The sequence below is a fragment of the Anomaloglossus baeobatrachus genome, chromosome 9 (genome assembly GCF_048569485.1).
Source record: "Anomaloglossus baeobatrachus isolate aAnoBae1 chromosome 9, aAnoBae1.hap1, whole genome shotgun sequence".
Taxonomy (NCBI): Eukaryota; Metazoa; Chordata; class Amphibia; order Anura; family Aromobatidae; genus Anomaloglossus; species Anomaloglossus baeobatrachus.
The window spans coordinates 228,122,869-228,147,767 of NC_134361.1; the positions used below are offsets into that span (position 1 = coordinate 228,122,869).

Here is a 24,899-nt window from a genome sequence, read left to right on the forward strand (position 1 = left end):
TGATGGGCACCGACACACATGGTCATTGTCACCTAACTAACAGTAGCAATCAGATCTAGCTCCGTTCTCTGCAGGTAGAGGCAGGCGCTGGCTGTTAACATGGCAGACACCCATCGGCTTCATACATATATGTAATCATCAGGCCCAGGGCTGCCATGTCAGGGCTGTTGGGCACTGATACACACGGGCATTGGCAGCGATCAGAACTAGCTCCAGTCTCTGCTGTTAGAGGCAGGCGCTGGCTGCATAACACAGCAGACACCTGCCCTGCTCCATAAATATGTATAAGCAGCAGGCACACGGCTGCCATGTCAGGGCTGATGGGTATTGATACACATGGGCATTGTCACCTGATAACAGCAGCGATCAGACCTAGCTCCGGTCTCTGCTGTGAGAAGCAGGCACTGGCTGTATAACACAGAAGACACCTGCCCCACTCCATACATATATATAATCATCAGGCCCAGGGCCGCCATGTCAGGGCTGTTAGGCACCGATACACATGGGCATTGGCAGTGATTAGGACTAGCTCCGGTTTCTGCTGTGACTGTGAGAAGCAGGCACTTGTTGTATAACACAGAAGACACCTGCCCCGCTCCATACATGTGTATGATCATCAGGCACAGGGCTGCCATGTCAGGGCTGATAGGTATTGATACACATAGACATTGTCACCTGATAACAGCAGCGATCAGACTTAGCTCCGGTCTCTGCTGTTAGAGGCAAGCGCTGGCTGTATAACACGGCAGACACCTACCCCGCTCCATACATATGTATGATCATCAGGCACAGGGCTGCCATATCAGGGCTGATGGGTATTGATACAGATGGGCATTGGGACCTGATAACAGCAGTGATCAGACCTAGCTCCGGTTTCTGCTGTTAGAGGCAAGCGCTGGCTGTATAACACAGCAGACACCTGCCCCACTCCATACATATGGACTCTAATGAATAAGTATGTCAGTCCATGAAAAGGGGTGAGCCTTTAGGATACATCTGCTGCCATAGATGGAGAATAAACACCCTGTCCGAATTCTACCGAGCACCAGACAAGACCCTCTTCTGTCCACCGAGACCCCCCTAATCTCCTTTGCTCTTTTTAGCATCTGCAGCTGAGACTCCACGAGAGAGAGAAAGAGCTGGAAGATCTCCGGATACAGCTGAAGACGGAGAAGGTTTGAGGACCGGTCCCTTACGTCTATGGGTGGGGGCGAGGGGATCGGGACGGTTCCTAATTTTAATTCTCCTTGATCCATAGGATTTATGTAAGACGTCGACCGAATTCACCAAGTCTATAGAAGCAACGAGAGCTCATTTACAGGGGCAGCTGCGGAGCCGGGAGGCCGAGAACAATCGGCTGTCCGTCCAGATGAGGGTAAGGAGACGACCCCGTATTTGCCCTATTTGGGTATCCGGAATACAATTCAGTAAAAGGGGGTGGCATATAACCCACTTAAAGGGATAAGGGATAATTGTTGGATTGCTGTGGTCCTACATCTGGAACCTTCACCGAAAAGGGGACCGATGGTTCTCCATTGGTTCTGTCGTGACTGAAACCATTAGGGGCCACAGAATAGGGACACAGGTGCCCAATTCTGGGACTCCGATCTAACAATTATAGTTGACCCAGCCCGGAGTGTCCCTTTAACCAGTCTTTTGGGTTCAGAACATGGAGCACAATGAACTCCGACATAAGGAAGAACTTGAACGGTTGACGGCCCAACTCAACGAGCTCCGGCACAAGCTTGACTCCGACAAGGAGGGTCTGAAGAAATCTGCTCGTGCCCAGAAACATCGGGCAGAGAAGAGTGAGGAGACGGTGCAGCTGCTAAATACTCAGCTCCTGGCAAAGGCGAGTACCCGTCACCGGAACTGTGTGAACGGGCGAGACCCAGGTGCTGGGACGCCCGTCATGGTCCTAGTCTTTGTAGGTTGCATGAGCTCAATGCCACCATTTTTTTTCCACCTTATGCCAGGACGCCGAGCTCTCTTCAGCTCTATCAAGTATTGACACCTTGAAGAGCCGCTATAACTCGCTGACGAAAGAGAGGAGTCAGATGGAGTCCGACATCGCCCTGCTGAATGAGTGAGATAGGCACTATATATGTATATAGCATGCAAGCATAGGCAACGTTGTTAACGAAGACCAGATGTTCATACCAACGAGCAGGACATCGACTATTTTAGTGAAGCACAGACTTCAGGGGTCAGTGCTGCGGAATACCAGCAAACACCTCTACGAGAGTGAGTTAGAAGAACCATTATCATGCAGGACCTGGCAGTTTAATGGTTTGTCTAAGTCAATCAAGTAGAGGTGTTTGTTGTTATTCCGCAGCACCGACCACTCAAGTCTGTGCTACACTAAACTAGGCAGCATCCTGCTTGTTGCTTTTAGCTCCCGGCTTCAGAGCTGTAAGGTCCTATGACTCTCGCTCGTGTGGTGAAGATGGCTGACGAGCAGGACATGGACTAGTTTAGTGCAGCACAGACTCGAGTGGTCAGTGCTGCGGAATAACAGCAAACACCTCTACTAGAATGACTGAGAAGATGGTTGTTCAACTGTCTGCTCCTGCTTGATAATGGTTCTTATAATTCACTCTCATAGAGGTGTTTGCTCTTATTCCACAGCACAAACTACTCAAGTCTGTGCTGCACTAAACTAGGCAGCATCCCGCTTGTTGCTCTTAGCTTCCGGCTTCAGAGCTGTAAGGTCCTATGACTCTTGCTCATGTGCTGAAGATGGCTGACAAGCAGAACATGGACAAGTTTAGTGCAGCACAGACTTGAGTGGTCGGTGCTGCGGAATAACAGAGAACACCTCTCTACTTGGGTAACTTAGAAGAACCATTATAATGCAGGACCAGGCAGTTTATTGGATTTGCTGTTATTCCGCAGCACCGACCACTCGATCTGTGCTGCACTAATCTAGGCAGCATCCTGCTTATTGCTCTTAGCTTCTGGCTTCAGAGCTGTAAGGTCCTATGACTCTCACTCGTTTGCTGAAGATGGCTGACGAGCAGGACATTGAATTCTTTAGTGCAGCACACACTTGAGGGGTTGGTGCTGCGGAATAACAGCAAACACCTCTACTAGAATGACTGAGAAGAACCATTCAACTGTCTGCTCCTGCTTGATAATGGTTCTTCTAATTCACTCTCAGAATCCCGGCTTCAGAGCTGTAAGGTCCTATGACTCTCGCTCATGTGCTGAAGATGGCGGACAAGCAGAACATGGACAAGTTTAGTGCAGCACAGACTTGAGTGGTCGGTGCTGCGGAATAACAGAAAACACCTCTCTACTTGGGGAACTTAGAAGAACCATTATTATGCAGGACCAGGCAGTTTATTGGTTCTTCTAAGTCACTCCAGTAGAGGTGTTTGCTCTTATTCCGCAGCACCGACCCCTCAAGTCTGTGCTGCACTAAACTAGTCCGTGTCCTGCTCATCAGCCATCTTTGGTACATGAGCGAGAGACATGGGGCCTTACAGCTCTGAAGCCAGGTGCTAAGAGCAACAAGCGGGATTCTGCCTAGCTTAGTGCAGCACAGTCTTGAGTGGTCGGTGCTGTGGAGTAACCGCAAACACCTCTCTACTGGAGTGACTTAGGAGAACCATTAAATTGCCTGGACCTGCATAACAATGGTTCTTCCAAGTCACGCTTGTAGAGGTGTGTGCGGTTATTCCACAGCACCGACCATTCGAGTCTGTGCTGTGCTAAGCTAGGCAGCATCCAGCTTGGTGCTCTCTGCTTCAGAGCTGTAATATCCTATGACTCTTGCTCATGTACCAACGATGGCTGACGAGCAGGACACAGACTAGCTTAGTACAGCACAGACTGTAGCCGTCGGTGCTGCGGAATAACGTTTCCTGCAGTACGATCGGTTTTGGTTTTGAATATGGACGTACACTTTAAATGAGGATTGAATCTGATTACATCGGATCTGATCTTGTCTTGTGTTCACAGACGCATGAGCCAAATGTTAGAAGAAAAGCAGCACGGCGACGAGAAGGCACGATCCGATAGAGAATCTGTGCTAGACAGGCTACACCAGCAGACAGCAGAGAACACTAGCCTCCGCCTGGAGCATGAGAAGCTTAAGGTCCGTTACTAGAAGGGGAAATTGTGTCAATCTTTTCATCCATTGATTTGCATCTGCAGGCTATAAGCAAAATCAGTCTCCTTCTCCTTCTGGCATCCCTTTCTTGCTATCCCTGCTGAAAGCATCTTCTCCTCTATACTACTAAGACGCTGCTCCTTTTCTCACAAGGAGACCAGAACGTTCTGTCTTTTGGTGTCTCACCATGATGGCTGCCTCTGGGGAGTGCTGAGCATGTGAGTCCTTTTTTAATTTTATGATGGTAGTGGCTGTGTTACCCCTCTAGGCACAGCTGGTCACGGTGGAGGAGAAGCTGACGCTGGCTCACAGTGAGGTACAGCAGCTGAAGAGTTCCCTGCGGCAGTACGAGGGTCTGGTGGACACCTACAAGGATCAGGTTGGTGCCCCCCGGGTTTACCTACCAGGAGTGAACAAGTCCCTAATATACCAACCACCACCACGTATAATAACATGGACGATCTGAGGTCTCCACTCAGGAGCCTGGGAAAGCTGGATAACCACCCACGAGCGGTCCGCACAGACCCCACTAATTTTCATTTTCTCTCCTATAGATGAAGAAAACTCGTCAGGAGGCCGATCAGATGTGCGTCCAGCTGGAGAGAGCGGACCTGGAGAAGACCACCATGAAGGAGGACATGAGCGTGGAGCTGGAGCAGGTGGACAACATGGCGTCATTCTCTAAAAACAGCGCCCCCTTCCATCTACAGGTTGGGTGTGGTACTGCAGCTCTGCATCATGCACTTTAAAGGGGTTTTTCTGGGTTTAGAAGACCCCTATCCCACTGCTGCAAAAAAAACCCAAAATGATGCTTTACTCCTGGGGGGTCCAGCATGGAGTCACCACCACCGCAACTCGTGCCTTTAACAAGGGCAGAGCCGCTGAGCTCACCGATTGGCTGCAGCGCCATTGACATGATGTCACCGCTGCAGACAATAACAGATACTGGGAGCATATAGCGGACGGGGCTGGACCCGGAAGGGGTGAGTGAAGCACGGTTTTCAAACAAAACATGGCCTCTTTCTTCCACTAACAGCGCCACCCCTGTATACAGGCCGTGTCAGGTATTTCAGCTCGCCGCCTTATCAAGTGAATGGTGCAGAGCCGTGGTACCGCATGCAACCCTAGTTTTGATTGGTTTTATTGGTTGGAGAAAGGCAGCCATGTTTTCCTAATCCTGAACATCCCCTTTCTTCAGCGCTCTATTGGGAGACCCAGACAATTGGGTGTATAGCTACTGCCTCCGGAGGCCACACAAAGTATTACACTAAAAAGTGTAAGGCCCCTCCCCTTCTGGCTATACACCCCCCGTGGAATCACGGGTTCTCCAGTTTTAGCTTTGTGTGTGAAGGAGGTCATACATCCACGCATAGCTCCACGGTGTGTAGTCAGCAGTAGCTGCTAACTACTCGGATGGAAGAAAAGTGGGCACATATAGCGCCCCCAGCATGCTCCCTTCTCACCAGATGGTGCTTGAAAGGTTGAGGTACCTATTGCTGGTACAGAGGCTGGAGCCCCACATGCTGTTTTTCCTTCCACATCCCCCTGGAGGGCTCTGTGGAAGTGGGATCCTTCCGGCCACAAAGCCCTGAGGCCGGGCTCCATCCACAGACCCAGAACGAACCTGATGGATGTCGAGCATTGGTACAGTCAGGGACATGGCCCTGCATCTGTCAGGTACTCGGTGTCCCCGGCAGGCACAGAACGCTCCAGACTTGCTGGGCGTTATAGTGCGCCGGGGACATAAGCAATGGGGTTGTGTCACCTTAGTTATGGCTGGGTGACGGGTTATGTGTTTGGGAACTAGCGCCGACCGCTCCGGCGGCGGGGCGCAACTGCGACATGCAGGGCGCCGGGGACAGAGCGCCGACCGCGCTTTTACGGCGGCGGCGCTCCTAACTTTACTTCCCGGCTTTTGCGGCCTAGCGCCGCTTCGTTCCCGCCTCCGCCCTGTCAATCAGGGCGGAGGAGAGACGCTGTGCAATGGCCAGCGCCGGGGGCTGGAGCTTGATTTACATGCTCCAGCCCCCTCACGAGGCACAGTGAGAGCACGCTTTCCCGCTCTTCGTTTAGGAACGCCCAGAGCCGCCCCTCTTCCTCACAGGACGCCGGCAGCCATTATTCATGCGGTCCGGCTGGGGACAGGCAGGCAGGCTCTGGGAGACTCAGACAGGGCGTCTGGCGGCCACACACCCGCTCTGAGGCGGGCGGTAAGCAGGCTGAAAGCCCCTCTTGTGCCACAGTGATTCTATTTGTGTACTTTCTTCTGGTGCCATATAGATATTGTATATATATTTGCACTGTAGGGCGCTTCTTGGCTATAGACCCCATATTGCGCTGAGGAGACAGCAACATGTCCTCCACAAAACGCAAGGGTCCCAAGGCGCGGGCTGTGTACACTGTCTGTACTGTTTGTGGGACTGATCTACCGGCAGGCTCCACTGACCACCATTGTGTGCAATGTTCCGTGCCTGTAACGCTTCGTCAGCCGGAGGTGGCAGTAGTAACCCAGGCAGAGACGCCTGTAAGTCCTGCCCCAGTAACAGGGACAGATTTTGCAGTTTTGGCTGGTCAGATGGCTGTCACTATGACAAAAATCCTTGAGGCCTTGCAAACCAGGCCAATTACTCAGGCTCCGGACACGGCTGTGTCCTTGCCCCCTGGTCCCCCTCAATTGGAGCGAGTCTGTACTTCAAGGGGCTCTCATGTATCACAGGCTGATGGCTCTGACTCAGATGACGGCCCCAGCCAGCCCAAGCAAGCTCGCTTAGACAGACCCTCCACATCATCACATTGTTCAGGGTCTCACAGGGATGAGTCTCTCTATGATGAGACTGAAGAAAGTGGTCAGGTTTCGGACCATGAGACCACTCTCAATTTGGATACCCCTGATGGTGACGCTATGGTCAATGACCTTATTTCGGCCATCAATAGTGCGTTGGATATTTCTCCCCCAGCTCCCTCAGCAGAGGAAGCTGCTGCACAGCAGGAGAAATTCCATTTCTTGTATCCCAAGCGTAAATTGAGTGCCTTTTTAGACCACTCTGACTTCAGAGAATCTATCCAGAAACACCACGCTCAGCCATACAAGCGTTTTTCCAGACGCGCTAGGGATACACGTTATCCATTTTCCCCTGACGTGATCAAACGCTGGACCCAGTGTCCAAAAGTGGATCCCCCTATTGCCAAGCTTGCGGCAAAATCTATAGTCGCGGTAGAGGATGGCGCTTCACTTAAAGACGCCAACGACAGACAGATGGACCTTTGGTTGAAGTCTATCTATGAAACTATCGGCGCGTCGTTTGCCCCTGCATTCGCGGCCGTGTGGGCACTCCAAGCTATTTCAGCTGGGTTGGCACAGGTAGAGGCTGTCATGCAGCCAGCAGTGCCAAAGGTGTCGACCCTAACCTCACAAATGTCTGCGTTTGCGACCTACGCTATCAACGCGGTTCTGGAATCTACGAGCCGTACGTCGTTGGCGTCCGCCAACTCCGTAGTGTTGCGCAGAGCCTTGTGGTTAAAGGACTGGAAAGCAGACGCTAGTTCCAAAAAATGTTTAACCAACTTGCCATTATCTGGAGATAGACTGTTTGGCGAGCAGCTCGCTGAAATCATCAAACAGTCCAAGGGTAAAGACTCGTCCTTACCCCAGCCCAGATCAAACAAACCTCAGCAGAAAAAGTGGCAGCCGAGGTCTCGGCCCTTTCGAGGCTCAGGCAAGGCCCAATTTTCCTCATTCAAAGGGACGCAGAAAGAACAAAGGAGCTCTGATTCATGGCGGGCTCACTCACGACCCAAGAAAGCAAACGGAGGAACCGTTTCCAAAGCGGCTTCATCATGACTTTCAGCCGCCTCCCTCCGCATCCTCGGTCGGTGGCAGGCTTTCCCGTTTTTGCGGCATTTGGCTGTCACTGGTCAAAGACCGGTGGGTGACAGACATTTTGTCGCGCGGGTACAGAATCGAGTTCAGTTCCCGTCCTCCACCTCGGTTCTTCAGAACCTCCCCACATCCCGACCGAGCGGATGCCCTTCTGCAGGCGGTGAGCTCACTAAGAGCAGAAGGAGTGGTAATCCCTGTCCCCCCTCAGGAACGAGGGCGAGGGTTTTACTCCAATCTCTTTGTGGTTCCAAAAAAGGACGGCTCCTTCCGTCCTGTTCTGGACCTAAAAAGGCTCAACAAGCATGTGAACGCCAGGAGGTTCCGGATGGAATCCCTCCGGTCTGTCATTGCGTCAATGTCTCAAGGAGATTTTCTGGCATCAATAGACATCAAGGATGCGTATCTCCACGTACCAATTGCTACAGAGCACCAACGTTTTCTACGTTTGGTAATAGGAGACGAACATCTTCAGTTCGTAGCTCTGCCATTCGGTCTGGCGACAGCCCCACGGGTTTTCACCAAAGTCATGGCGGCAGTGGTAGCAGTCTTGCACTCCCAGGGACACTCCGTGATCCCTTATCTGGACGATCTACTTGTCAAGGCACCTTCTCAGGAGGCATGCCAACTCAGCCTGAATGTTACGCTGGAGACTCTCCAGTCTTTCGGGTGGATCATCAACTTTGCAAAGTCAAATCTGTCACCAACTCAGTCTCTAACGTTTCTTGGCATGGAGTTCCATACTCTATCAGCGATAGTGAAGCTTCCGCTGACCAAGCAGAGGTCACTACAGATAGGGGTGCGGTCGCTTCTTCAGGGCCAGTCGCACTCCTTGAGGCGCCTCATGCACTTCCTAGGGAAGATGGTGGCAGCCATGGAAGCAGTTCCCTTTGCGCAGTTTCATCTGCGTCCTCTTCAATGGGACATTCTTCGCCAATGGGACGGGAAGTCGACATCCCTGGACAGAGAAGTCTCCCTTTCTCAGGCGGCCAAGGACTCTCTGCAATGGTGGCTTCTGCCCAACTCATTGTCACAGGGAAGATCCTTCCTACCTCCATCCTGGGCAGTGGTCACGACAGACGCGAGTCTGTCAGGGTGGGGAGCAGTCTTTCTCCACCACAGGGCTCAGGGGACGTGGACTCAGCAAGAGTCCACCCTGCAGATCAATGTTCTGGAGATCAGAGCAGTGTATCTGGCACTTCTAGCCTTCCAGCAGTGGCTGGAAGGAAGGCAGATCCGAATCCAGTCGGACAACTCCACAGCGGTGGCATACATCAACCACCAAGGAGGGACGCGCAGTCGGCAAGCCTTCCAGGAAGTCAGGCGGATTCTGACGTGGGTGGAGGACACAGCATCCACCATATCCGCGGTACACATCCCGGGCGTAGAAAACTGGGAAGCAGACTTCCTCAGTCGCCAAGGGATAGACGCAGGGGAATGGTCCCTTCACCCGGACGTGTTTCAGGAAATCTGTCGCCGGTGGGGGGTGCCGGACGTCGACCTCATGGCGTCTCGGCACAACCACAAGGTCCCGGCATTCATGGCGCGGTCGCGCGATCAAAGGGCTCTGGCGGCAGACGCCTTGGTCCAAGATTGGTCGCAGTTCCGACTCCCATATGTATTCCCGCCTCTGGCACTCTTGCCCAGAGTGTTGCGCAAGATCAGATCCGATTGCACCCGCGTCATACTCGTCGCCCCAGACTGGCCGAGGAGATCGTGGTACCCGGATCTGTGGCATCTCACGGTCGGCCGACCGTGGTCACTTCCAGACCGGCCAGACTTACTGTCCCAAGGGCCGTTTTTCCATCAGAATTCTGCTGCCCTGAACCTGACTGTGTGGCCATTGAGTCCTGGATCCTAGCGTGTGCAGGATTGTCTCAAGGAGTTGTTGCTACCATGAGGCAGGCTAGGAAGCCCACGTCTGCCAAGATCTACCACAGGACGTGGAAGATTTTCTTTTCATGGTGCTCTGCTCAGGGAGTGTCTCCCTGGCCATTTGCATTGCCTACTCTTCTTTCCTTCCTACAATCGGGGTTAGAAAAAGGCTTGTCGCTTGGCTCACTTAAAGGGCAAGTCTCGGCACTATCAGTGTTTTTTTCAGAAGCATCTGGCGCGTCTGTCTAAGGTGCGCACGTTTCTACAGGGGGTTTGTCATATTGTACCCCCGTACAGGCGGCCGTTAGATCCATGGGATCTGAATAGGGTACTAGTTGCTCTACAGAAGCCGCCTTTCGAGCCTTTGAAAGAGGTTTCCTTTTCTCGCCTGTCACAGAAAGTGGTGTTTCTAGTGGCGATCACGTCTCTTCGGAGAGTGTCTGAGCTGGCAGCACTGTCATCCAAGGCTCCTTTCCTGGTGGTCCACCAGGACAAGGTGGTTTTGCGCCCCACTCCAGAATTTCTTCCTAAAGTAGTATCTGATTTCCATCTAAATCAGGACATTTGCTTACCTTCTTTCTGTCCTCATCCGGTTTACCGGTATGAAAAGGATTTGCATTTGTTAGATCTGGTCAGAGCAATCAGAATCTACATCTCCCGCACGGCGCCCTTGCGCCGCTCCGAGGCACTTTTTGTCCTTGTTGCTGGTCCGCGCAAGGGATTGCAGGCTTCTAAAGCCACCCTGGCTCGATGGATCAAAGAACCAATTCTGGAAGCCTACCGTTCGGCTGGACTTCCGGTTCCATCAGGGCTGAAGGCCCATTCAACCAGAGCCGTGGGTGCGTCCTGGGCATTACGCCACCAGGCTACGGCTCAACAGGTGTGCCAGGCAGCTACCTGGTCCAGTCTGCACACTTTCACCAAACATTATCAGGTGCATACCTATGCTTCGGCGGATGCCAGCCTAGGTAGAAGAGTCCTGCAGGCGGCGGTGGCTTCCCAGTAGGGGGGCGCTGTCTTGCAGCTCTGACAAGAGGTTTTTCTTTACCCACCCAGGGACAGCTTTTGAACGTCCCAATTGTCTGGGTCTCCCAATAGAGCGCTGAAGAAGAAGGGAATTTTGTTACTTACCGTAAATTCCTTTTCTTCTAGCTCTTATTGGGAGACCCAGCACCCGCCCTGTTGTCCTTCGGGATTTTTGGTTTTGTTTGCGGGTACACATGTTGTTCATGTTGAACGGTTTGTCAGTTCTCCGATGTTATTCGGAGTTAATTTGTTTAAACCAGTTATTGGCTTTCCTCCTTCTTGCTTTGGCACTAAAACTGGAGAACCCGTGATTCCACGGGGGGTGTATAGCCAGAAGGGGAGGGGCCTTACACTTTTTAGTGTAATACTTTGTGTGGCCTCCGGAGGCAGTAGCTATACACCCAATTGTCTGGGTCTCCCAATAAGAGCTAGAAGAAAAGGAATTTACGGTAAGTAACAAAATTCCCTTCTTAAGTAACATTTCAGCCATGTTTTGATAATCCTGAACAACCCCTTTTAAGTAACATTTCAGCCATGTTTTCTTAATCCTGAACAACCCCTTTAAGTAACACTTCAGCCATGTTTTCCTAATCCTGAACATCCCCTTTAAATAGCATTTCAACCATGTTTTCCTAATCCTGAACATCCCCTTTAAATAGCATTTCAGCCCTGTTTTCCTAATCCTGAACATCCCCTTTAAGTAACATTTCAGCCCTGTTTTCCTAATCCTGAACATCCCCTTTAAGTAACATTTCAGCCCTGTTTTTCTAATCCTGAACATCCCCTTTAAGTAACATTTCAGCCATGTTTTTCTAATCCTGAACATCCCCTTTAAGTAACATTTCAGCCATGTTTTCCTAATCCTGAACATCCCCTTTAAGTAACATTTCAGCCCTGTTTTCCTAATCCTGAACATCCCCTTTAAATAGCATTTCAACCATGTTTTCCTAATCCTGAACATCCCCTTTAAATAGCATTTCAGCCCTGTTTTCCTAATCCTGAACATCCCCTTTAAGTAACATTTCAGCCCTGTTTTCCTAATCCTGAACATCCCCTTTAAGTAACATTTCAGCCCTGTTTTCTTCGGCGCTCCATTGGGAGACCCAGACGATTGGGTGTATAGCTACTGCCTCCGGAGGCCACACAAAGCATTACACTAAAAAGTGTAAGGCCCCTCCCCTTCTGCATATACACCCCCCGTGGATCACGGGCTGCTTCAGTTTTCATGCTTTGTGCGAAGGAGGTCAGACATCCACGCATAGCTCCACTGTTTTTAGTCAGCAGCAGCTGCTGACTATGTCGGATGGAAGAAAAGTGGGCCCATATGGGGCCCCCAGCATGCTCCCTTCTCACCCCACTTTTGTCGGCGGTGTTTGTTAAGGTTGAGGTACCCATTGCGGGTACGGAGGCTGGAGCCCACATGCTGTTTTCCTTCCCCATCCCCCCTCAGGGCTCTGGGTGAAGTGGGATCTTACCGGTCTCCAGGCACTGAGACCGGGCTCCATCCACAGACCCAGAGAACCTGCTGGATATGGAGCTGGGTATCGTCAGGGACAGGGCCCTGCGACATTAAGGTACTCTGTGTCCCCGTACACATCGCGCACACACACACCAGCATTGCTGGGAGTGCTAGTGCGCCGGGGACAACAGCGCGGAGCGCTTGTGCTATTATTCACTGCAGCTTAGCTGAGTGAATTTATGTGTTAGAAACTGCCGCGCCGGCCGCTGCGGGGTGTTTTACACGGTGGCGCGGCTGGGACTTGTGGTGCGCCGGGGACTTCCGCGCTGGCCGTGCACATAGGACGGCCGCGCTTATTACTCGAGTCCCCGGCTTTGCGGCCTAGTTTTCGCTTCGTTCCCGCCTCCAGCCCTGCCAGTCAGGGGAGAGGCGGGACGCTGTACAGACAGTCAGCGCCGAGAGCTGGAGTCTGCTTTGCATTCTCCAGCCCCCTTCACTGGACACAGTGGGACGCCAGTTTCCCGCTCTTGTCTGGGGCACGCCCACGGCCCGCCCCTCTTCACAAGACGCCGGCAGCCATTCCTGCACGCAGTCTGGGCTGGAGAAGGGAGACAAGCTCTGGGCAACCAGTCACAGGATTCGGGCGACCACACACCCGCCTTTGTGCGGGCGGTAAGCAGCACCTGAAGTGCTGACCCCACTAATGCCATTTGTACTTTATGCCTAGATGGCTAGACAACAGCAGCAAAAAGCAAGGGTGCTAAGGCACAGGCTTTCTAGGCTGCTTGTATTGCATGTGCTGAAGTGTTCATTTGTACTTTCTGCTTGTATGCTATACACTGCACTGTACGGTCACTATTCTTGGCTATATACTCCTAGATGGCTGGACAACAGCAGCAAATAAGCAAGGGTGCTAAGGCACAGGCTTTCTATGCTGCTTGTATTGCATGTGCTGAAGTGTTCATTTGTACTTTCTGCTTGTATGCTATACATTGCACTGTACGGTCGCTATTCTTGGCTATATGCTTCTAGATGGCTAGACAACAGCAGCAAAAAAGAAAGGGTGCCAAGGCACAGGCTTTCTAAGCTGCTTGTACTGCATGTGATACTGTTCCACACGGCAGGTTCCACTGACCCCCGTTGTGTGCAATGCTCCCCTGTAGCACTTGGTCAGCCGGGGTCTCTGCTAGAGGTGGCTAAAGGAACCACCTGTGAACCCTGTCCAGGGACAGGGACGGAGTTGCAGTTTCGGCTGATAGGTCTGTGACTGTGACTAACATCTTAGAGACTTTGCAGTCCAGACGGACCATAGGCAATGTTGATACGCCCTCATTTGGAACAAATCAGTGCTCCGGGGGGGTCCCATGCATCCCAGGGCGCAGGCTCTGACACGGACGACAGTCTCAGACAGTCTAAGCGAGCTCGCTGGGAGCGGCGCTCGGCTTCATCACTGGTTAGGGTCCCAGCAGGAGGACTCTCTGTATGACGAGGCAGACGTAGCTGATCAGGACTCTGCTCCTGAGACCGCTCTCAATCCGGATACTCCGGATGGTGACGCCATAGTGAATGATCTTCTAGCGTCCATCAAGGGAATGTTGGATATTTCTCCCTCAGCTCCTCTGGTGGAGGAGTCAGCTTCACAGCAGGAGAAATCCCTTTTCAGTATCTCAAGCGTATATTGAGTACTTTTCTGGCCACGCTGACTTCAGAGAAGCAATCCGGAAACACCACACTTATCCAGATAAGCGTTCTCCAATCGTATTAAGGATACACGTTATCCTTTTTTCTCCCTGACGTGGTCAAGCGCTGGACCCAGTGTCCAAAGGTGGATTCCCCTATCTCCAGGCTTGCGGCTAGATCCATAGTTGCAGTGGAAGATGGGACTTCACTTAAAGATGCCGTTGACAGACAGATGGTCCTCTGGTTGAATTCTGTCTATGAAGCTATCGGCGTGTCGGTTGCTCCGGCATTCGCAGCCGTATGGGCATTCCAAGCTTTTTCAGCTGGTCTTGCGCACGTGGACACTGTCACATGTACATCTGTGCCGCAGATGGCGTCCTTAACCTCGCAATGTCTGCATTGCGACTTACGCTATTAATGCTGTCCTGCACTCTACGAGCCGTACGTCAGTGGCGTCCGCCAACTCCGTGGTTTTACGCAGAGCCTTGTGGTTGAGGGAATGGAAAGCAGATTCTGCTTCCAAAAAAGTGCTTAACCAGTTTGCCGTTATCTGGTGACAGACTGTTTGGTGAGCGATTGGATGAAATCATTAAACAGTCCAAGGGTAAGGACTCTTCCTTACACCAGCCCAGATCAAACAACACCCAACAGAGGAAGGGACAGTCGAGGTTTCGGTCCTTCCCAGGCTCGGGCAGGTACCAATTGTCCTCGTCCAAAAGGACTCAAAAAGCTCAGAGAGGCGCAGATTCCTGGCAGGCTCAATCACGCCCAAGGAAGTCAGCCGGAGGAACCACTACCAAGGCGGTTTCCTCATGACGTTCAGCTCTCTCTCTCCGCATCCGCGGTCGGTGGCAGACTCTCCCGCTTTGGCGACATTTAGCTGCCACAGGTCAAAGACCGGTGGGTGAGAGACATTTTGTCTCACGTGTACAGGATAGAGTTCTGTTCTCGTCCTCCGACTAGATTTTCAGAACTCCCTCACCTCCTGACCGAGCCGATGCTCTTCTGCAGGCAGAAGGAGTGGTAATCCCTGTTCCTCCTCAGGAACAAGATACGGTTTTTACTCCAATCTGGTTGTGGTACCAAAAAACGACGGCTCTTCCGTTCCGTTTTGGACCTAAACCTGCTCAACAAGCACGTGAAAACCAGGCGGTTCCGGATGGAATCCCTCCGCTCCGTCATTGCCTCCATATCTCAAGGAGATTTCCTAGCGTCAATAGACATCAGGATGCTTATCTCCACGTGCCGATTGCTCCAGAGCACCGGTGTTGGCTACGATTCGTTATTGAAGACGAGCATCTTCAGTTCGTAGCCCTGCCCTTCGGTCTGGCGACAGCCCCACGGCTTTTCACAAGTTCATGGCAGCAGTGGGAGTAGTCCTGCACTCTCAGGGTCACTCTGTGATCCCTTACTTGGACGATCTACTTGTCAAGGCACCCTCTCAAGAGGCATGCCAACACAGCCTGAACGTGGCGCTGGAGACTCTCCAGAGTTTCGGGTGGATCATAAACTTTTCAAAGTTAAATCTGACACCGACCCAATCGCTGACATATCTTGGCATGGAGCTTCACACTCTCTCAGCGATAGTGCAGCTCCCGCTGGACATACAGCGTTCACTACAGACGGGGGTGCAGTCTCTCCTTCAAGGCCAGTCACACCCCTTAAGACGCCTCATGCAGAGGCAGTCCTTTTCGCGCAGTTTCATCTGCGTCCACTTCTATAGGACATTCTTCGCCAATGGGATGGGAAGTCAACGTCCCTAGACAGGAACGTACCCCTTTCTCAGACGGGCAAGGACTCTCTTCAGAGGAGTCCACCCTTCAGATCAATGTTCTGGAAATCTGGGCAGGGAATCTTGCCCTGCAAGCCTTCCAGCAGAGGCTGGAAGGCAAACAGATCCGAATTCAGTCGGACAACTTCGCAGCGGTGGCATACATCAACCACCAAGGCGGAACACGCAGTCGGCAAGCCTCCCAGGAAGTCCGGCGGATTCTGATGTGGGTGGAAGACAGAGCATACACCATATCCGCAGTTCACATCCCGGGCGTAGAAAACTGGGAAGCAGACTTCCTCAGTCGCCAGGGCATGGACGCAGGGGAATGGTCTCTGCACCCGGACGGGTCTCAAGAAATCTGTAGCCGCTGGGGGAGGCCGGACGTCGACCTAATGGCGTCTCGGCACAACAACAAGGGCCCGATTTTCATGGCGCGGTCTCACGATCAAAGAGCTCTGGCGGCAGGCGCCTTAGTTCAGGATTGGTCGCAGTTCCAGCTACCCTATGTGTTTCCCCCTCTGACACTGTTGCCCAGAGGGCTACGCAAGATCAGCTCCGATTGCCGCCGCGCCATCCTCGTCGCCCCAGACTGGCCGAGGAGGTCGTGGTACCTGCATCTGTGGCATCTCACGGTCGGCCAACCGTGGGCACTACCAGACCGGCCAGACTTACTGTCCCAAGGGCCGTTTTTTCCATCTGGATTCTACAGCCCTGAACCTGACTGGTGGCCATTGAGTCCTGGATCCTAGCGTCTTCAGGATTATCTCAAGACGTCATTGTCACCATGAGACGGGCTAGGAAGCCGACGTCTGCCGAGATCCACCACAAGACGTGGAAGATATTCTTATCTTAGTGCTCTGCTCAGGGAGTGTCTCCCTGGACATTTGCATTGCCTACTTTTCCTTCCTTCCTGCAATCTGGTTTGGGAAAAGGTTTGTCGCTCGGCTCCCTTAACGGACGAGTCCCAGCGCTGTCTGTATTCTTTCAGAAGCGCATAGGGCGACTTCCTCAGGTACGCACGTTCCTGCAGGGGGTTGGTCACATTGTCCCTCCGTACAAGAGGCCGTTAGATCCATGGGATCTGAACAGGGTACTAATTGCTCTCCAGGAGCCGCCCTTTGAGCCTCTGAGGGATGTTTCACTTTCTCGACTTTCACAGAAAGTGGCCTTTTTGGTAGCGGTCACGTCTCTTCAGAGAGTGTCCGAGCTCGCAGCGCGGTCATCCAAAGCTCCCTTCTTGGTGTTTCACCAAGACAAGGTAGTGCTGCGCCTGATTCCGGGGTTTCTCCCTAAGGTGGTATCCCCCTTTTCATCTCAGTCAGGATATCTCCTTACCTTCCTTTTGTCCTCATCCAGTTCATCGATATGAATTGGATTTGTATTTGTTGGATCTGATGAGAGCGCTCAGAATCTACATTTCCCGCACGGCGCCCCTGCGCCGCTCGGATGCACCCTTTGTACTTGTCGCTGGTCAGCGCAAAGGGTCGCAGGCTTCCAAATCCACCCTGGCTCGATGGATCAAGGAACCAATTCTTGAAGCCTACCGTTCTGCTGGGCTTCCGGTTCCATCAGGGCTGAAGGCCCATTCTACCAGAGCCGTGGGTGCGTCCTGGACATTACGGCACCAGGCTACGGCTCAGCAGGTGTGCCAGGCGGCTACCTGGGCGAGTCTGCACACCTTCACCAAGCGTTATCAGGTGCATGCCTACGCTTAGGCGGATGCCAGCCTAAGTAGAAGAGTCCTGCAGGCGGCGGTTGCCTCCATGTAGGGAAGGGCTGTTTTTACAGTCCAAACTTGAGGTATTTCTTTACCCACCCAGGGACTGCTTTTGGACGTCCCAATCGTCTGGGTCTCCCAATGGAGCGCCGAAGAAGAAGGGAATTTTGTTACTTACCGTAAATTCCTTTTCTTCTAGCTCCAATTGGGAGACCCAGCACCCGCCCCTGTTCCTTCGGGATTTTTTTGGTTGTTCGGGTACACATGTTGTTCATGTTGAATGGTTTCAGTTCTCCGATGTTCCTTCGGATTGAATTGTTTAACCAGTTATTGGCTTTCCTCCTTCTTGCTTTAGCACTAAAACTGAAGCAGCCCGTGATCCACGGGGGGTGTATATGCAGAAGGGGAGGGGCCTTACACTTTTTAGTGTAATACTTTGTGTGGCCTCCGGAGGCAGTAGCTATACACCCAATCGTCTGGGTCTCCCAATTGGAGCTAGAAGAAAAGGAATTTACGGTAACAAAATTCCCTTCTTTCTAATCCTGAACATCCCCTTTAAGTAACATTTCAGCCCTGTTTTCCTAATCCTGAACATCCCCTTTAAATAGCATTTCAGCCACGTTTTCCTAATCCTGAACATCCCCTTTAAATAGCATTTCAGCCATGTTTTTCTAATCCTGAACATCCCCTTTAAGTAACATTTCAGCCATGTTTTCCTAATCCTAAACAACCCCTTTTAAGTAACATTTCACTAATGTTTTCCTAATTCTGAACATCCCCTTTAAGTAACATTTCAGCCATGTTGTTTTGATAATACATGAACATCCCCTTTAAGTAACGCTTCATATTTTGTACCTACCTGATAATTGGATGTCTTCTGGCATGTGTACGCTATATGTGCAGTGCGTTGGCTACAAGCCTCACATGGGTGCCGGGGCAGATTGGCCCGCCAGGGCAGGGGCACGGCCGATCGCTCTGTACCGTTAAGCCGCGTTCACACATCATTGTGTCACAGTCCACAATTCACAACCCGGCCGCATAGGCATAAATCGCGGCCTGTGATACACTGATGTGTGAAGCTTATACAGAGACATTGCTTTCACCATAAAGTCTCCTTACACATCCAGTTGGCCATGTTGACGGATCAGCTAACTGTTCTATAAGATGTATGGGCATCTTTAAAGGGGTTGTCCACTACTTTTACATTGATGGCCTTTCCTTAGGATAAGTCATCAATGTCTGATCAGCCGGGGTCTGACCCTCCGCCGATCAGCTGTTCTCGGTCCCGGAAGCGGCAGCAGCAGGCAGCCAGAGGTGCTCAGTCCCGGAGCTGCTCCGTCTTCTGATAGTGGCCGCGGCCGGGTACTACACATCCGACTCCCATTCTAATCAGTATCTATAAGAAGACGGAGCAGCTCCGGAACTGAGCATTTCTATCTGCCCGCTGCCACCGGCACCGAGATCAGCTGATTGGTGGGGGGTGCCGGGTGTCAGACCCCGGCCGATCAGACATTGATGACCCATCCTAAGGACAGGCCATCAATGTAAAAGTAGTGGACAACCCCTTTAAGAGAACCATCTGGATATATCATTGGTGGACACAGAAGCCAAGGAGGAGGTGACATTTACAGATTCCCAGATCTTCACATTCATGAAGATATTAATGCTACACTACATTCCTAAATCTCGTAACCGGGGATGGTAAGAATACCGAGGAAGCGGGGGGCGCGGCCAGCGGGCAGCATGAGCGGTCGCCTCTGAGAGCAGCTCCGCAGTCCAACGCTGATATATACTATTAATCCTGCCGAAATTGGTGCTGCGGCGGCTGAGAAGCTGAAGAAGTTTGCCCGAGACTCCCAGCAAGAGGGCGCCGGCAAGCAGGCAGAGCGGGAAACCAGTGAGGAGGAGGAGAGCATGGCGGCCGGATCCAAGGGATCGCAGGAGCTGACCTTACAGCAAGTTACTTCGCAATTACTTGCAGCGATCGAGGATTCAAAAGTGTCGTTGACAGGTAAAATCGAGGAGGTGAAGATCGATGTGGGTCTCCTCCGGCTGGATCTGCAAAACCTGAGAGAGCGGGTAAAGGAGACGGAGCAGCGGATCTCCACGCTGGAGGACGACGCAAGAGCGACGCCAGGCAGACTGGCCTCTCTGGAAAGCGCGGCAAACAACTGGGCGCAAAGGGCTGATGATCTGGAAAACCGCCTGCGTCGCAATAATTTAAGAATCCTAGGGATGCCGGAGAGGGCGGAAGGGAGCGACCCATGTAAGTTCATGGAAGCATGGCTCTCCGAAACTTTCCCTGATGCGACGCTGTCAGCGGCCTTCGCTATAGAAAGGGCCCACCGGGTGCCGGCCAGGCCTCCTCCCCCAGGATCGCAGCCTAGACCCCTCCTGGCCCGACTGCTGAGCAGCAGGGATAGAGATGCGATCCTTGGTGCGGCGCGACGCAAGGGCCCGATCTTACACAACAACGCTCCCATACTGATCTTCCCGGACTTCTCGGCGTCTCTCCAGAAAACGAGGGCTTCCTTCATTCAGGTGAAAAAACGCCTTAGAGAGCACCAAATCTCTTACTCCATGATCTTCCCAGCCCGGCTCAGAGTGGTTCATCAAGAGCGATCCCTGTTCTTTACTTCTCCTGCGGAGGCGGATGATTGGATCAGCACACTGAAGAGGAAGCGCTGATGCGTTACAGTCACGGGCGAGGCCTGGAGGGTCGCTGTTGCGATGGCGTCGCGGTTCTGACTCACTTATTTCATCTTCTTTGGAGTGAGGTCGGTAATGCGATTCTAATCCTTGGGACGTCGTGTCTGAAATCGCTGTTGTGATCGTTTTAGGATCATCCTACGCAGGTACTCGGCGTCCCTTGACACTGAAGGCACGAAATATTTTTGTTTGTTTCATCCCTCCTGGCATGTGAGTGGAGCGGGGCGCGGGATCGCAATTGCGTTCACGTCCTGATCTTCTGGTTCCAGTTCGTTGAGAAGATGATGAACTCATCGGGATGCGCTGGTGCGCTTGTGACCCCCCCGGAGGCATGTGAGTTTCCGGATGCGCCTATTATTGGTCTTCCATTGAGCTGGTTTCCAGGTTGGGCCCTCCTCGAGAGTGGGTAGCTTGGGGTCGCACCTTTGAATGTGACGGGTCCTGCGTTCCCCGTGATCATGGTTTAGCCCAGTTTGAGCTTCGGATTACTCGTCGCTGATGGGACCGGATCGAGTTTACATCAGACAGGACATGGGCCAGACCGCTGTTGCGGCACCCTGAACTCTTTCATGCAATCTTGTTTTATCCTGTATTTTTTGGATCCAAATTGGGACTTTACTCTGGGCTCGCAGCATTTGGCAACGCACTTAAGTTCATAATGCTGAATTTTGTTTTTTAGAGCTATACTAAGTTTCTAAGGTTACCATATGTCATAATAACTTATAGCCTAAGGTTACCTGCAAACTCTTCTCTTATTTCCTTCACACTCCCCCTCCCCCCCTTATCAGCTTAATTCCTCATCCCCTTTCATCTCACCCCCCTACTCCCTTCTTGTTCTCTTACTCTCCTTCTACCTTCAGTCTCCCCCTGCTCTTCTCTTCACCCTTCCTCTCTTTCCCCCCAGTTCCTCCCAGTTTGCCCTCAGTCACTTTTTCTCCTCCTCATATCTCTAGATTCTCTCTCTCTCTCGCCCCCCTCCTCTATCCCTTATTTCAATTTCTCCCCTCTTTCTCTCCCCTACCCCTTTCTCCTTCTTCCCCCTCCCCCCCCCCTTTTTTTTTCCCTCCTCTTCTCTCCTCCCCCCCCCCCCCCTTTTTTTTTTTCCCTCCTCTTCTCTCCTCCCCCCTCCTTTTTTTTTCCCCCTCTTCCCTCCTCTTCTCTCCTCCCCCTCTTTTTCTACCCTCTTCTTTTTTCTCTCTTACTTTTATCCCCATCTATTCTTGGCCCTTTCACTTATGCACGATTAAAGGCTATGCTGCAGGGTAATTCATATTATTGGACTGCAGGAGACGCTCCAGTCCTTGTTTGAGGACACCCCCGTACCAAGTACACCATCTAGCCACGTTGGTTCACCCTAGTCGTTGCTAGGGAAAATCTCTCCTGGTCGCACTACTGGACCAGTTCTTTCGGCTGTGTGAGTGCAGCCGATAGTTTGTATTTAAGGGTACGTTTACCCCAGTTCTACTGTAGGTTAAGTTTTTGATATTTTTCTAGCAATTTAGCAAGTGGCATCTCTCAATGGCTTTAGGCTTGATGACATGGAATGTTCGGGGACTGGGCACATCCAGGAAACGGGCGGCAGTATTCACCCATATCAAAAGATCCAAAGCTCAGATTGTATGTTTACAGGAGACCCATTTATTGTTGGAGACCACGAGAGTGCTCCAGAAGCCTTGGGTTCAATGGTCAGCTCCCTCTGTTCATTCCTCATATTCTAGGGGAGTATCGGTACTAATCCACAAAGCTCTGCGGTGGGACCCGGGTAAGATTATAAAGGCTACTGATGGGAGGTATGTGTTTATCCAGGCTCATATTGATGGGGTTATGATAGTGATCTTAGCCATATACATCCCCCCTGCGATGGGAATCTCGATCTGTATGAGGCGGCTAAGTTTGCCTCACAATTCCCACAAGCCTTAGTGCTCTGCATGGGGGACTTCAACTTGATCAATAGCCCAGGACTGGAAAGATTCAACACCCGACAGGTCCCGATCTCCCCCACGATACAAACTAGACTGAGTGCATTCCTCCAGGAGGTGGGATGGTGCGACATGTGGCGGTTTTTCATCCCAGTACTGAGAGAATATACATGTTATACCCCAGGGAAAAACTCATTGTCTAGAATTGATTACATTTGTGGAAATGAAAGAGTCTGTGCCCATATACAATCGGTGTGTCATCTACCCAGATCAGTATCAGATCACTCCCCGGTATTTGTAGGCATTAAATGGGAAGGATGTAAATCTCGTAAAATGTCACGGAAGATTAACCCTTGGTGGCTGTCACTCTTTGGTACCAATGATAGGATTCCTGATCAGCTCAGGGCATACACGGAAATGAACTCCGTGGAGGAGAATCACTCGGCCTATTGGGACGCGCTCAAGGCGTATTTGAGGGGATGCTGTCACTCCTCTATCTCTTATATCAAGAAACAGGCGGCCAGAGAGGAGGAGGAACTGGCCACCCAAAATAGAGTGCTCGAACATAGATTTACCTCGGACCCTTCTGAGGAAAACAGATCTCAATGGCTTCAGGCTGGGAGGAAATATCTGCTGTACTTGCAAGATAAGGCTACATGTATTCTTCACGAACCAGAGGTATTTTGAACAAGGGAACCAATCCAGTAGCTTACTAGCGTTCCTGGTGCACCAATCCAATAGCTCACCTGCGGTCCTTAAGATCAGAGACCCTAGTGGCGAATCAATCACTTCCGTCAATGGTATTCTGGAGGTGTTCCTGGACTTCTATAGGAACCTGTATGAGTCCAGGCTGACCGTGTCAAGGGAGGAGATTGCCGAGTACTTACGAGATCTGGACTTTGGCCCAGAGATCAGCCCTGGATGAGCCCATTAGTATGGAGGAGATAGTGGAGGCGATGGGAGCCCTCAATAGGGGTAAAGCGTCTGGGCCAGACGGACTCCCGATTGAAATTTTTGACAAATATCGGGGGGAGCTGGCTCCAGCCCTCCTGGAGACGGTTGAGGCTTCGTTCCGCAGGGGACGGTTGCCTGATTCCTTTTATGAGGCAACCATCGTCCTACTATTGAAACCAGATAAGGATCCATTGGATTGTGGCTTGTACAGACCGATCTCTTTGTTGAACTCTGATTACAAAATTCTTACCAAAATTCTAGCAACTAGACTCAATAAAGTGATCTCCTCTATAGTACATGAGGATCAGTCGGGATTCATTCCGGGTAGGAGTACCTCGGATAATCTGAGGAGGGCGCAGGTGGTCTTACAGATGGGCATCAAGTTAGAGGATTGGGCTCTGGTCTCCCTGGATGCGGCCAAAGCCTTCGACTCTATAGAATGGCCATACCTGCTGGAGGTGCTGCGGGCATTTGGTTTCGGCAACGAATTCATTAGATGGATTGAGATTATATATAAAGCTCCATCTGCTAACATTCAGGTGGGTGGCGGGGTGTCGGAAACTTTCCCTTTGGGGAGAGGAACCAGACAGGGATGTCCCCTCTCCTGTTCGCCCTTGCCATGGAACCGCTGGCGGTGCGCATTCGGGCGAACCCAATTTACCGGGGAGTGAGACACCGTAAGGGAGATGAACGTTTGTCTCTGTATGCAGATGACTTGCTACTGTTTGCATCTGATCCGGATTCCTCCATTCCTAGAGCCGTGCAATTAATTGACCGATTCGGGGGAGTTCTCGGGCCTGTCAATAAACTGGTCAAAGTCGTACCTCCTCTTTCTGTCTCGGGACAGAGAGGAAATGGCGAACACCCGCATATGTAGGGTTCCAGTGGTGGATCATTTTAAATACCTTGGAATTATACTGGCGGGAAGCCCTTCGGAGATGATAGCAAGAAACATTGCCCCCCTGTTATCACACTTCGGGGAGAAATTTAATAGATGGAGCCAACTCCCGCTCTCAGTGGCGGGAAGGATTAACCTCCTTAAAATGATAGTGCATCCAAAGTGTCTCTATATTACCCAGCATGTATTTGTGCAGATTCCCCGCTCTTTCTTTCGGTCCCTGGAATCTTTAATGATTACCTTTGTCTGGGGCACATCCAGATCAAGGGTCCAATTGGCCAAACTACAGAGACCCAAGGACATGGGGGGTATGGCCCTTCCTGATCTTTATATATATACTACCTGGCCGGACAATTGAAATATCTGGGTCAATGGACACTCCCCGGGGTTAGGGGTTCTCCGGAAGGACTCCTGGCAGAGTTCACAGGTGTGGATCTCCTGTGGCCGTTGTTGACGGATCACAGGAGGGCCCCTGAGGGTCGTGTCCTCCCGATGCACAAATTTGGGGCCAGGATCTGGAAAGAGGCTAAAGCCATATTCGGATTTCATGATGTACCAACTGAGACACCCATATGGGATAACCTGGACCTTCCACACTTTTGTGGGTTGCCGGGGTTTGGTGAATGGAGGAATCGCGGAATAGTCTCCCTGGGATCACTGGTCCGGGATGGTGAACTCCGCCCCTTTGCACAACTGCGTACGGAATTCGATTTGCCGGAATCTCATGGGTTTCAGTATCTCCAGATCAGGCACGCCTTTCGGGCTCAGTTCTCTGGCTGTGGGGTTAGATTCTCTTCCTTTCCAGTCATTGGAATTATTAGATCACAGGGCCCTGGTGGTCTTATTTCCAAATTGTACTCCTTCCTTATCCGGGCCAAGGCCATGAACAGTCCTCTT

The 24,899-nt window shown here is 51.7% G+C and overlaps 1 protein-coding gene across 3 annotated transcripts in view; it reads left to right on the plus strand.

Moving 5' to 3' along the window:
- The window catches only part of ODF2 (outer dense fiber of sperm tails 2), a 79,487-nt gene that overhangs the window by 45,334 nt on the left and 9,254 nt on the right, over positions 1–24,899 (plus strand). For 2 of the 3 annotated variants that reach the window (XM_075324694.1, XM_075324696.1), the window contains exons 9-14: positions 1,104–1,175; positions 1,259–1,375; positions 1,977–2,086; positions 3,964–4,099; positions 4,383–4,493; positions 4,669–4,773. In XM_075324694.1, the coding sequence (XP_075180809.1) occupies positions 1,104–1,175; positions 1,259–1,375; positions 1,977–2,086; positions 3,964–4,099; positions 4,383–4,493; positions 4,669–4,773 (651 nt within the window). Of the gene's footprint in view, positions 1–1,103; positions 1,176–1,258; positions 1,376–1,666; positions 1,853–1,976; positions 2,087–3,963; positions 4,100–4,382; positions 4,494–4,668; positions 4,774–24,899 lie in introns of all 3 variants that reach the window. The other variant, XM_075324697.1, reaches the window with a different exon arrangement.